This window comes from Ornithorhynchus anatinus, chromosome 11 (genome assembly GCF_004115215.2).
Source record: "Ornithorhynchus anatinus isolate Pmale09 chromosome 11, mOrnAna1.pri.v4, whole genome shotgun sequence".
Classification (NCBI taxonomy): domain Eukaryota; kingdom Metazoa; phylum Chordata; class Mammalia; order Monotremata; family Ornithorhynchidae; genus Ornithorhynchus; species Ornithorhynchus anatinus.
In genome coordinates this window covers 34217013-34229492 of record NC_041738.1, presented here as the reverse complement: position 1 = coordinate 34229492, position 12480 = coordinate 34217013, and the positions used below count along the sequence as shown (strand labels likewise).

At 49.8% G+C, this 12480-nt stretch overlaps 1 protein-coding gene across 1 annotated transcript; it reads right to left on the bottom strand.

Moving 5' to 3' along the window:
- Positions 1 to 7792: 7792 nt before the first annotated feature.
- On the bottom strand, positions 7793 to 11599 carry CCL17 (C-C motif chemokine ligand 17). Its single transcript, XM_007671513.3, has 3 exons — positions 11461 to 11599; positions 9982 to 10099; positions 7793 to 8158 (listed from the first exon to the last, which is right to left on the bottom strand). The coding sequence occupies exons 1-3, from the start codon at positions 11528 to 11530 to the stop codon at positions 8038 to 8040; spliced, it is 309 nt and encodes a 102-aa protein (XP_007669703.1). The 5' UTR covers positions 11531 to 11599; the 3' UTR covers positions 7793 to 8037.
- Positions 11600 to 12480: the final 881 nt, after the last annotated feature.

Below are 12480 nucleotides of genomic sequence, written 5' to 3'. Positions count from 1 at the left end.
CCTGCCTTAGCTGTGAAGGACCTCTGCTGGAAGGTTGAAGTTCCTGGATTACTCAGTATCACAAAGGATTTGGATCAGGAGATCTGGGTTCCATTCCCAACTTGCTGTCTGCTTAGCTTCATTGTAACTATCATCCTTACTGAGTACCTGTATTTTGCACTATGTCCAGGCATGTTTTTGAAGGTAATTTTTCACCAGAAAATGTGCATAAGACAAATTAATTTTGTCAGCCAGAGGAACACTAGGGAACCGACCGTATCTCTCCCATCTCACCTCCAGGACCATCCTGTGAACCATGACCTCTGTCAGATTAAGAGCATTTCTTTTTTCCCCACTCCCAAACCTTGTCTCCCTGCCCCATTGCCATCCTGAGTTGGCTTCTGGGCAGTTCCCAGAGTCCAGTTGGAAAGAAAGAGGGTTGACAGGAAGGTGGTGTCCTGTGGTCAGATATCAGAGACAGCCAATGGCATTTATTGAGCACTTTGTGCAGAGCACTGTTCTGAGTGCTTGGGAGACTACAATACAACAGAGTTGGGAGACATGTTCCTTACCCACAAGGAGGTTACAGTTTAGAAGGGAATTTAAACATTAATAAATGTTGGTATTTGTTAAGCGCTCACTATGTGCACAGCACTGTTCTAAGCGCTGGGGGATACAAGGGAATCGGGTTGTCCCACGTGGGGCTCACAGTTTTAATCCCCATTTTACAGATGAGGTAACTGAGGCCCAGAGAAGTGAAGTGACTTGCCCAAAGTCACCCAGCTGGCAAGTGGCGGAGCCGGGATTCGAACCCATGCACTCTGACTCCCAAGCCCAGGCTCTTTCCATTGTACCACGCTGCTTTAAACTATATATGTATAGAAATCCTGTGGGGCTGAGGATAGGGTGACAAAAGGGTACAAATCTAACCTGGGTGATGCGGAAAGGAGAGGGATTAGGGAAAATGAGGGCTTTATCAGGAGGCTCATCTGGGACAAGAAATAAAACACCGGTTTATAATCCCAAACTCCTTTTTTAGCCCTGTAACAATGAATTGCAGTAGTCCTAAAATTAGTTGCCAAAACCCCCAGCTGGTGAGTGATTAGATTTCATTAGTACCGTTAAAACAGGTAGATTATGTGAAATGTTTCAGCCTTTTATTAGGTTTGCCCCGGGAAGACCTAGATGACTTCAGCATCATGGAACTGGAAGAGGTCAGAAGATCACCTGGTGCAGCCCCCTGCTTCTAAAGTTGGTCTAATTCTTTTACTCCCCCCCCCCCCGCCCCACCTATAACACAAAGTCTGTTTCAGGATTTAATCATCCTTTCATTCTAGTCACTCATGCAGCATTTTTAAAGTCTGTTTTCTTTCCTCTCTTCCTCTGGGAAAGCAGGAATAACGGTTTAAAAATATCTCAAAACCCCTCAGGCTTCAGGGACAGTTAAGCCATTCTTCAACGTTCGACGAAACCTCAGTTCCTTTAACCTTTCCATCTCTGTGGACTCCACATTCTTTCCATCTTTTCTGAAATGCCACAACCAGAATTGGGCAAATTCCTTCTCCCCGGCCTCTGTTTCTCCCTTTATATATAAAAAAAAAAAGAAACTAAGAAATCAAACTCTCCTCACCTGCCCAAGAGAGATGCTGGACGCGCTGTGAGTGGGAAGTGCAAGGAAGCCCGGACTCTGGCATATGGCTGGAAGAGACCTGTGGCAGTCGAGTATGATTGTTTGATACGATTAATTAACCAGGTATTGAATTCCCATTTTGCAGATTAGGGAACTGAGGCAGAGAGAAGTTTAAATGACTCACCCAAGGTCACAGTGGTAAATAGTGGAGCTGGGATTAGACCCCCGACCCATGCTTATTCCAATAGGCCAAACTGCTTCTCCAGTAGGCCACTGGACTAAGCACTTAGTGAAGCAGGGTCAGCTGAGGTCCTGGCTGAGTTTTGACCGGTCTCCGCCCAGGTTATCTGAATCGAGACACTTTCTACCCACCTCCCAGCTGGAAAGCAGATGTGCCGCACGTTTGCGACCTGGTTTAGCTCCTACTCTTCTCCATAAAACCGGGCAAATTAACATTCTGGAGATGGGTCGATAATTTATTCATAAAGAGAGCTCGTCAACATGAAGGCTGAATATGTGCAGTATTTATAGTTACCATAACCCCGCTCACCCAGGATAATGCATTATTAATACAGGAGTTAGTTATGCTCCCCGAGCACCCAAATGATGCGTTAATATCTGTAAATTATTGAAACAAGTTATTGCTAGGCCCTGAGGTTTATGGTTATTTACTTGTTTCCTATTAACTTTTTCCTCGACTTGTTCAGCTCTTTCGAAGTTTTTACCCACAGCAGGTTAAGCACAGGGGGTCTGGTGGGCAGTGCTGACTCTAGGTTCTTGGTGGGTCTCTTCCCATCCCCCACAGCAAGGGCAGGACGGTCCATGGGTTGGAGCCCCGTTCTGGGAATCGAAATGGAATTTTTAAGCACTTACCTGTGTGCCAGGCACTGTTCTAAGCACTGGGGTAGATACAAGACAGGTTGTACACAGTCCCTGTTCTTCACGGGGCTCACAGTCTTAATCCTCATTTTACAGCTGAGGTCACTGAGGCACAGAGAAGCTAAGTGACTTGCCCAAAGCCATACAGCAGACATGTAGCGGAGCTGGGATTAGAACGCAGGTCCTTCTTACTCCCAGGCCCATACTCTATCCACTAAGCCACACTGATCTGGGTTCTAATTCTGGGTTTTCACCTAATTCACTCTGATCCTCCTCTGCTCTGAGTCCAAATTTCCCAGGTGGTAAAATAGACTATTTCAGAGCCATCTCTGGGTCATGGTATGTGTTCACTCAGTGCTCGTTATGCACATAACACTATAATAATAATAACAATGATGATATTTGTTAAGCACTTACTGTGTGCCAAGCACTGTTCCGAGCACTGGAGTAGGTACAAGTTAACCACTCTACTAAGGGCAGGGAGAGTATACAGCTGGGAATTGCTCCCTGTTCTTTGGGTGGTTCACGGTTTAAGAGACAAAGACATGACGGGGTTGTTCGACAAAGAGTGCCTGAAAACTCATTAAGTTATAAAAACCAAGCTATCTCAGCAACTGAGCGATCATCCACCTCCCTGTCTCAATCAGAATCATCTGCATACATCGACTTCATGTAACAAGCTCAAAAACCCCACCTGGAGAAATCCCAAATTCTGAGAGTTTGGGCTTCTTGGGCTTCTTAAACGGTGAGCCCAGCGAGGAACAGGGACCTAGTCTAATTCCCACCTGTGTATTCTCCTTCATTCAATCGTATTTATTGAGCATTTACTGTGTGCAGAGCACTGTACGGAGCACCTGGGAGAGTACGATATAACAATAAGCAGACACATTCCCTGCCCACAATGAGCTTACAGTAAGTGCTGAATAAATACCGTCACTATTACTGTTTCTCCTGTCACTCTCTACTGCTCCAGTCCCCTTAGCTGGGGACACCCCTGGGCTCAAACCCCCAGAGGTTGGACCCGGGGAGCCCTCCCAGCTTGACTACTCTGGAGCATCCTCTGCCGGCATCCTGAAAATCAGCCCGAACCTCATTTCTAGAGCAAAGAGAGTTTCCCAGTAATAATAATAATTATGGTATTCGTTAAGCACGGACTATGTGTCAGGCACTGTTCTAAGCGCTGGGGTAGAAACACGATTATCAGGTTGGATACAGCCGCCGTCCCACATAGGGCTCACAGTCTTAATCCCCATTTTCCAAATGAAGGAACTGGGGCATGGAGAAGTGAAGTGATTTGCCCAAGGTCACACAGAAGACAGGTGGTCGAGCCGGGTTTAGAACCCATGACCTTCCGACTCCCAGGCCTGTGCTCTATCCACTGGATCATATCTCCCCCTTTCCCCTTCAGCACACGGCCCATCAGCACTGCCCCATGGAGGTAGGGGAGATGATAATAACAGTCATAATGCTTGTTAAGCACTTACTATGTGCCAAGCACTGGGATATATACAAGTTAATGAGGTTGGACAGTGTCCCTGTCCCACATGAGGCTCACACTCCCCATTTTACAGACGAGGGAACTGAGGCACAGAGAGGTGAAATGATTTCCTCAAGGTCAAACAGCAGACGTGGTGGAGCTGGAATTAGAACTCGGGTCCTTTTGACTCCCAGGCCCGTGTTCTATCCACTAAGCCACACTGGCATTTCACTGGAAACATACCAGGGTTTATATCTGCCCCAGCACCCTTCAGGAGGGGCATCTATGTGGGCGCTGCTTTTTCTAGAAACCGCTCACTTGCTCTGGCCTTGTGTTGGTGGGAAAGCCTCATGAGGCCCGCCGGACATAGAGCGGAGGCTGAGCTGTCCGGTTTCTCCCTCCTCTCAGGGTTTTCCTCACTCGGGAAAAATTCTGCCTCCTCAGTTTTTAAACTTCTCGGGCAGGGAGTCCCGGGCAGAGAGAGAGGTGCCAAGCTTGCTTGGAAAATCCTCGCTGCTGCGTGGCTTGGCGAAAGAACACGGGACTGGAAAGTGGAAAACTTGGGCTGTAGTTCTTGTTCTGCCACTTGGCAGCCGGGTGTCCTTTGGTCAAATTGATCCATCGATCAGTCAATCGGTGGCATGTATTGAGCACTTACTCTGTGCAATGAACTGTGATGATAATAATGACTGTGGTATTTGTTAAGCACTTACTACATGCCAAGCCCTATACTAAGTGCTTGGGCAGTTAAATTATTCAGATCCCACCCAGAACTCAGTCACAGCCCAGCAGCACTTATGGATATATTGGTAATATATGTATTTATATCTGTCTCCCTACTCTAGACTGTAAATTCATGGACAAGGAATGGGTCTACCGACTCTATGTTTTAGTCTCCCAAACATTTGGTGCTCAGTAAGTGTGATTGATTGACCAGGTATTGAATTCCCATTTTGCAGATTAGGGAATTGAGGCAGAGAGAAATTTAAATGACTCGCCCAAGGTCACAGTAGTAAATGGCGGAGCTGGGTTTAGCACCCACATCTTCTGACTCCCAGTTCCCTGCTCGTTCCGTTAGGCCACACTGCTTCTCCACTATGCCACTGTACTAAGCACTTAGTAAAGTACAATTTGAAGGAATTTAATAGACATAATCCCTGCCCACAAGGAGTCTACAGTCTACGGGGGAGGACGGACAGGAAAACAAATGACAGAAATGGAAAAAGTCACCACTTCTCTGGGCCTCAGTTTCCTCACCTATAAAATAGGGATTAAATATCTGTTCTCCTTCCTTCTTAGCCTGTGAACCCCATGTGGGATAGGAATTGTATCTGATCTGATTGAATTATCCCCCGCTACCATGCTTAGCCCAGAGCTTGACATATAGTAAGTTCTTAACCAATACCACAGTTATAATTATTATGAGGTCCTGGGAGGGCTAGTGCTGGTTCTGCCCAAATCCTAGAAAGGGGAGGATCTAGAAGGGCAGAAATGGAAAGGAGGCGAGGCAAATTTGGGACTCGGTTTGTCGCAGTAACTTCCGGAGGTGGGCCTAGACTGGGGTTCGGAAGGGCCTAACCGCCTGTCGAACTCTGAAGGAACCAAAAAATACAAGCCACACCAGCACCCGCCTGCTGAACGAGAAGGAACGAAAAACAGAGGCTCGGCCAGCCCCTTCCGTAATCCGCCAGCCTCCTCTCTCCAGCCGGATAACCCGTCTCCCCCGCAAGAGGAGACGGCTGAAGCTCTGGAGACCAGTCATTGGTGCCTGAGGATATAAATTTGGATGTGAAGTTCTTACAGCTGAGGTCCAAATCAATGACCGAATGACTTCTTTTAGAAGCTCACGTGCTCTGGAAATTCCTTCGTTGGCGACACGCCCTCAGAGACCTTTGATTCGTATCTCTGAGGAGATAACTTGTTTAACAGCTGATGTTTCCTTGGCACTGCAGCTGCCTCTCAGGGTCGGGACCGGGAACAGATCGCTCCCATGAAGAGGAGCCAAGAAACTCCCAGGGAATCCGTGCAGCCGGGCGGGTCTGATGGCAGGGAAGGGAGCCAGGTTCCGGCTCAAGAACTGCCTGGGGTCTCGCCGTTGGCTGACGGGTCAGGGTCTCTGCAGCTCCCGGTCTCGGCTTCACCTGATCCGACCCCAATCCCGGCTCCGGCTCATCAGAGCAGGATTCCCACTGGCCCCAGGCAAGTGGAGTTCTCTGGTCAGCTCAAGGAGCAGCATGGCCAAGTGGAAAGAGCGTATGCCTGGGAGCCAGAGGACCCGGATTCTAATGCCAACTCCGCCACGTGTCCGTTGTGTGACCTTGGTTGAGTCGCTTAACGTCTCTGGGCCTCAGTTTCCTCATCTGTAAAATGAGGATTCAAGCCCTGTTCTCCCTCCTACTTAGATTGTGAACCCCACCCGGGACCGGGATTGGGTCCAACGTGATTAACTTGAATCTATCCCAGTGTTTGACACATAGTAAGCACTTAAAGGTTCTACAAGCTTGATTCAGGGAGATAAGACTTAAGAATCAAAGGAACAAGGAGTCCTAAACAGGCTTCTAGTGTGGGTGTTTTTTAAGTGGTATTTGTTAAGCACTTACTATGCACCAAGCACTGTACTGAGCCCTGGGGTAGAAACAAGCTAAATAGGTTGGACACAGTCCATGTCCTACATGGAACTCACAGTCTTAATTCCTATTTAACAGATGAGGTAACTGAGGCACAGAGAAGTTAAATGTCTTGCCCAAGGTCACACAACAGACAAGTGGAAGAGCCTGAATTGGAACCCGGGTCCTCTGACTCCCAGATCGGTGCTCTTTCCACTAGGTCATGCTGCTTTGGCCCCCTTTTCAGGATCTGGGCCGTCTCTGCTGCGATCGACCCAAAGGCGTCACCTCAGAGCCGCCTTCTCCGACAGGGAAATTTTCCCTGAAATTCCCTCGGGTGCTGGGTGGAACGCAGAAGATGAGGTGATCTGTGAGTGGCCGGCAGCCATTTTCCCCTTCAAGAGTCTCTCAGAGATAGAGGCACAGCCTCAGCAAGGCCAGAGTCATCTTTGACCCAAAGGAGAGGCTCACGTTGCACCCATCAAGCCTTTCCCAGAGCGGAGCGGATCTCTGCTCCCGGAGGCCGGGTGAGAATGAGATGGCCCATCCTCTAGGAGGGCCAAGCCCCTAGCACGGTCTGACGCTGTCGGGGCAGCTGGAGGCCTGTCTCCCAACCCAGCTCGTTGTCACTGCCCCACCGTCAGCCAGCTCTCAGGACATCCCCTCTCTCCCCCGGGGAGTGTGACGGCTCCAGGCTCCTGGAAAATACCAAGCCCACCGCCATAGAGTCCCTGCCGTCAGCCACCAGAGAATGTCTCCCTCCCTCTACCTTTTCCACGCCCGCACATTCTCACAGAGGACCCGGGGGCTGGTTGGAGCCTTCCCCAGTGTCTCCCCTCAGGCAGTGGTCTGAGCAACAGGCCAGGGGACCACCAAGGGGCCCCTCAGAAGCCATCCCCGGGCACCTCCCAACCGGGGAGGGCGGGTGCCGTGTCTTCTCAGAGCCTGGTCCTGAGAGTGGCATCGCAGCGAAGGTTCCCACGTGGCACAGCCCCTTCACCAATCATTGAAGGCATCCCTACCTGAATCCTCCACATTCTCCTAATTGCCAGGAGGGAGGACTGGGTGATGAGGGAAATCCGAGGGGATTGACACGCCTTCCCTCGGACCCCTTGGGTGTTTTCCCATCCTCCCTGCCCGGACCCCTTCTACGCCGGGGTTTCGATTAAGTGTTTCACCAGCAACTCCTAGACCTCGCAGGGATGGAACAAAGACAGCCACTTCTAGGGAGAAAGACTTTAATACTAGGGTCGGGTTGACCGAAAGGGAGAGGAGCAGGGAAAACACTTCCAAATCCAGGCAGCGTGATAGTCCGGAGGGCTTATTCCTGCCCAGCCGGGCCTCGGCTCTTGCCCTCCTCTGGTTCGCCGTTCCCGTCGGCCCGAAGAGAGGAACGAGAGACTCCGGAGAGTCGGTTTCTCCTGACACTTGAAGACAGAAGTCGCTGCAAGGGGCCTGGGGGGGAATCAGCAGCTGTGGGAGGCCGGTCTGGTTTTCGATTTCCTTCTTTTCAAGTATTTGACTGCCGACTTCACCCAGGGCTGGTTGGGATTGGCACAGATGGTATTATTCTGGATCGTGTTCAGCCTGGCAGGGAGAGAATCAGGGCCTGGATGGAGTGTCTCGAGGACGCTAAATACCGAATGCCCCCTCTTGTTGCCGAGAGAGAATTTCACGGGACTGTGAAGATCTTTTCCCAATTTTTTCAATTCATCCAATCGTATTCATCGAGTACTTATTGGGTGCAAATCACCGTACTGAGCGCTTGAACTGCACTAACGTAAGTGACGACTATGTGCCGGGCACTGCGTTTAATACAGCTAACAGGTTGGACGGAGTCCCTGTCCCACGTGGGGCTCGCAATCTTAATCCCCATTTTACAGACGAGGTAGCTGGGACACAGAGAAGTGAAGTGACTTGTCCAAGGTCACACAGCAGACAAGTGGGGGGTCCGAGATTAGAGCCCAGGATTTCCAACTCCCAGGCTCGTGCTCTATCCACTAGAACATGCTGCTTCTCATGTTCATTCATTCAATAATAATAATAATGTTGGTATTTGTTAAGCACTTACTATGTGCCGAGCACTGTTCTAAGCGCTGGGGTAGACACGGGGGAATCAGGTTGTCCCACGTGGGGCTCACAGTCTTAATCCCCATTTTACAGATGAGGTCACTGAGGCACCGAGAAGTGAAGTGACCTGCCCAAAATCACACAGCTGCCAAGTGGCCGAGCCGGGATTCGAACCCATGACCTCTGACTCCAAAGCCCATGCAATAGTATTTATTGAGCGCTTACTATGTGCAGAGCACTGTACTAGGCGCTCGGAATGTACAAATTGGTATCAGATACAGTCCCTGCCCTTTGACGGGCTTACAGTCTAATCGAATCTCATGCCCTAGTGAAAAGAGGAGTCTTCGGGAGTTTTCTTCTGTTCCCATTCCAGATCCAAACTTTCCTCTGAACGTTTTGTCCCCAGTCCCGGGGGACCCCGAGCAGGGATAGTGTGTTTCTCCTCCCACCCAGACAGTGAGGAGGAGAGGCAGTATGGCCCAATAAAAAGAGCACAGTCCTGGGAGCTGGGTTCCAATGGTGGCTCTGCCATATCTCTGCTGTGTGACCTCGGGCAAGTCATTTCACTCCTCTGTGTCTCAGTTTCCTCATCTGCAAAATGGGGGTTAAATCCTACTCCCTCCTTACTTAGACTGTGAGCCCCATATGGAACAGGGGTGGTTTCCAACCTGATTAACTTGTATGGACCCAACACTCGGGACAGTGTTTGGCACTTAGTAAATGCTTAATAAACGGCAGGGACTGTCTCCATCTGTTGCCGACTTGTTCATCCCAAGCGCTTAGTACAGTGCTCTGCACATAGTAAGCGCTCAATAAATACTATTGAATGAATATTGTTAGTAGTAGGTAAGTAATTCACTAGATTGTAAGATCCCTGAGGGCAGGGATTGTGTCTAGTTTCCCACACTCCCAAGAGCTAAATACAGTGCTTTACACACAGTAATCTAATCCTAGCTCTGCCACTTGCCTGCTTTGCGACTTTGGGCAAATCCCTCAATTTCTCTGTGCCTCAATCTCCTCATCTGAAAAATGGGGATTCAAACCCGGTTTTCCCTCCTCCTTAGACTGGCAGCTCCATGTGGGACCTGATTAGCTTGTATGTTCTGCAGGGCTCAGTACAGTGCTTGGCCCATGGTAAGCACTTAACAAAAACCACAATCATAAATAGTATTATTAGCAATAAGCATTCAGTAAATCCCATTTACTGACCAACTGACTGATTGATTGATTGAAAGACCAGGCGGCGGCTTGCGTTGGAGACCCCTGGGTTGGACCCGATTGCCCGACATCCCTGCCTAGGTGTCGACGCTGCCGACTGAAGGTGGACGGACAGTACTTACACAATAGCATCCTTGAGGCAGTCCACGGAGGTCTTTTGGTAGCTCACCAGCTTACAGAATTTTATCGGTTTCTTTATGTAGTCACTGCAACATTCCTTGCCGGTGTTCGTGCCTCTCGCTGAGAGAGAGAGGGAGGGAGGGAGAGATGGGGAAGACAGGCTTAGCCAAAAGATTCTCTGTGAGCTTCTGCTCAAATCAGTAGTATTTACTGAACGCCTACCGTGAAAAGATCACTGGATTCTCTGGAAAGAGCATTATACTTCACACCTGACCTGTTTCTCCCTCCAACCTCCTGCTTCTTCACACAACCAGGTGAGAAGCATCACGGCCTAGTAGATGGAACACAGACCTGGGAATCAGAAGGACCTGGATTCTGACCCCGGCTCTGCTACGTGTCTGCTGTGTGACCTTTGGCAAGTTACTCAGCTTCTCTGTGCCTCAGTGACCTCATCTGTAAAATGGGGATTAAGACCGTGAGCTCCATCCTGCCTGGCTCGTATCTATCCCAGTGCTTAGTACAGTGCCTGGCACATAATCAGCACCTAACTAACGCCATTAAAAAACCCCCACCAAAACCTCATCAAACTAAAAAAAAAAAACCAACCAAAAAACCCCACAACAATCAGAAAGGCAAGGCCCAGGTTGAGTTGCTATGCAGTCACCCATAGCTAGGGTTTCTCAGGGAGTCGGTGGTGGTGGAGTCAGGGGACGGAGAAGCCAAATTGAGATGCAGGTAAAGAAATGACTCAGTTTTGAGTACGAGGGGAACTCGGCAGTTCCTTTGGGTTACTGAGGCTTGGTTCCCTCGTGCTATTGTCGACAGCCTGGGCCTCTGCCGTTGGCCCCTCCGGCCCTGCGGTCTGTCCAGACCCGTCGCCTGGGAGCCCGCTTCCTTAACCCGGAGGACTTGCGCGGACATTAGAGAAGCAGGCTGGAGATTGCATGCAGAGATAGGATAAAAACCTGCAGCTTGGGTTCATTCGCCACCGCTGTGACTACAGGGACAGAAAGCAGCTATTCCCGGTGGATGAATCGATCAACCGCTCAATCAGTGGTATTCACTGAGCACTTACTATGTGCGGAGCACTGAACTAAGTGCTTGGGAGAATACAGTATGACAGAATCAGCAGACACTCTCCCCGCCCATAAGGAGCTGACAGTCTAGAGGGAGCTTATAGACGAGAATGGAATATCTGCAGAGGGAAACCCGTGGCTAACTGAGCCCATCCCCTTTACCAACATTTCAGGAACGAAAGCTCAGCCTAGCACTGCAGCTCAATTTCTAACCTGGCATTTCCAACTCTGCCTTTGGGATTCTTCTCCTTGAACCCCCTCTCTCCTTTAGATAGACTTTTTGCCACGCTGACTAAATATTTCCACCAGTTTCCCAGTGCTCGACCCTCCCCCCCCCATACCATACGCAGAGGGATTTGGGGGTTCGGGTGTATTGGAAGGGATAGGGGCGGCCCCGCTCCTCACCTGCTGGGATAATTGGAAGAGAAAGCCCCAGGATGAAGGCTATCAGGAGACCTGTCTTCAGGTAGTGCATGGTGGCAGGAGATGGTCTCTTTGGGCGCTGCTTCTGCTCTTGGAGCTGTGGCTGAGAGCAAGGTGGTGGAACTGGGCTTATTTAACCCCTTGAGTGGGCTCTCCTGCTGCTTCCTCCCCCGCCTCCCCCCGCCACTCCATCCGGTGAAATACAAAGAATCTGAACCCCAGATTTTGGAATTTTTGTGGCTTTCTAGAGAATAACCTCCCCCGAGGACAGAATTGGGGGGCGGGGGGGGAATGTGCCGGGGAAGGGAATCGCTGAAGACAACTGACTTCTCCTTTTGAGGAACCGTTTGTCCGTTCAGAGAAGAACCGAAAATCTGTGCCTAGAGTTGGTCTTGATGAAATCTGTGTCAACAGGGATCTCCGGGGCTACAGAAAATCGGGCTGGGCTCCATTCTCAGCCGTCAAATCTGTAAGGAGAATCCACAGAGCAGTCTTCCTGGTCCTGGGAACCTGGGTCCAAGGATCAATCTTTCAGTTAACCAGTCAATGGCATTCACTGAGCGCCTTCTGTTTGCAGAGCACTGTACTAAACACTTGGGAGAGTACAATGATACAGAGTTGTTAGACACCTTCCTTGCCCACCAGAAGCTTACACTTTAAAAGGGGAGACAGCCATTAGAGTAAATTATGGATATGTACATATGTGTTTTGGACCGAGAGGGGGATGAATATAATAATAATGTTGGTATACGTTAAGCGCTTACTATGTGCAGAGCGCTGTTCTAAGCGCTGGTGGAGATACGGGGTCATCGGGTCGTCCCACGTGAGGCTCACGGTTAATCCCCATTTTACAGATGGCGTAACTGAGGCACAGAGAAGTTAAGTGAGTCGCCCACAGTCACACAGCTGACAAGTGGCAGAGCCGGGATTCGAACCCATAACCTCTGACTCCCAAACTCGGGTTCTTTCCACTGAGCCACGCTGCTTCTCTAATCCGATGCA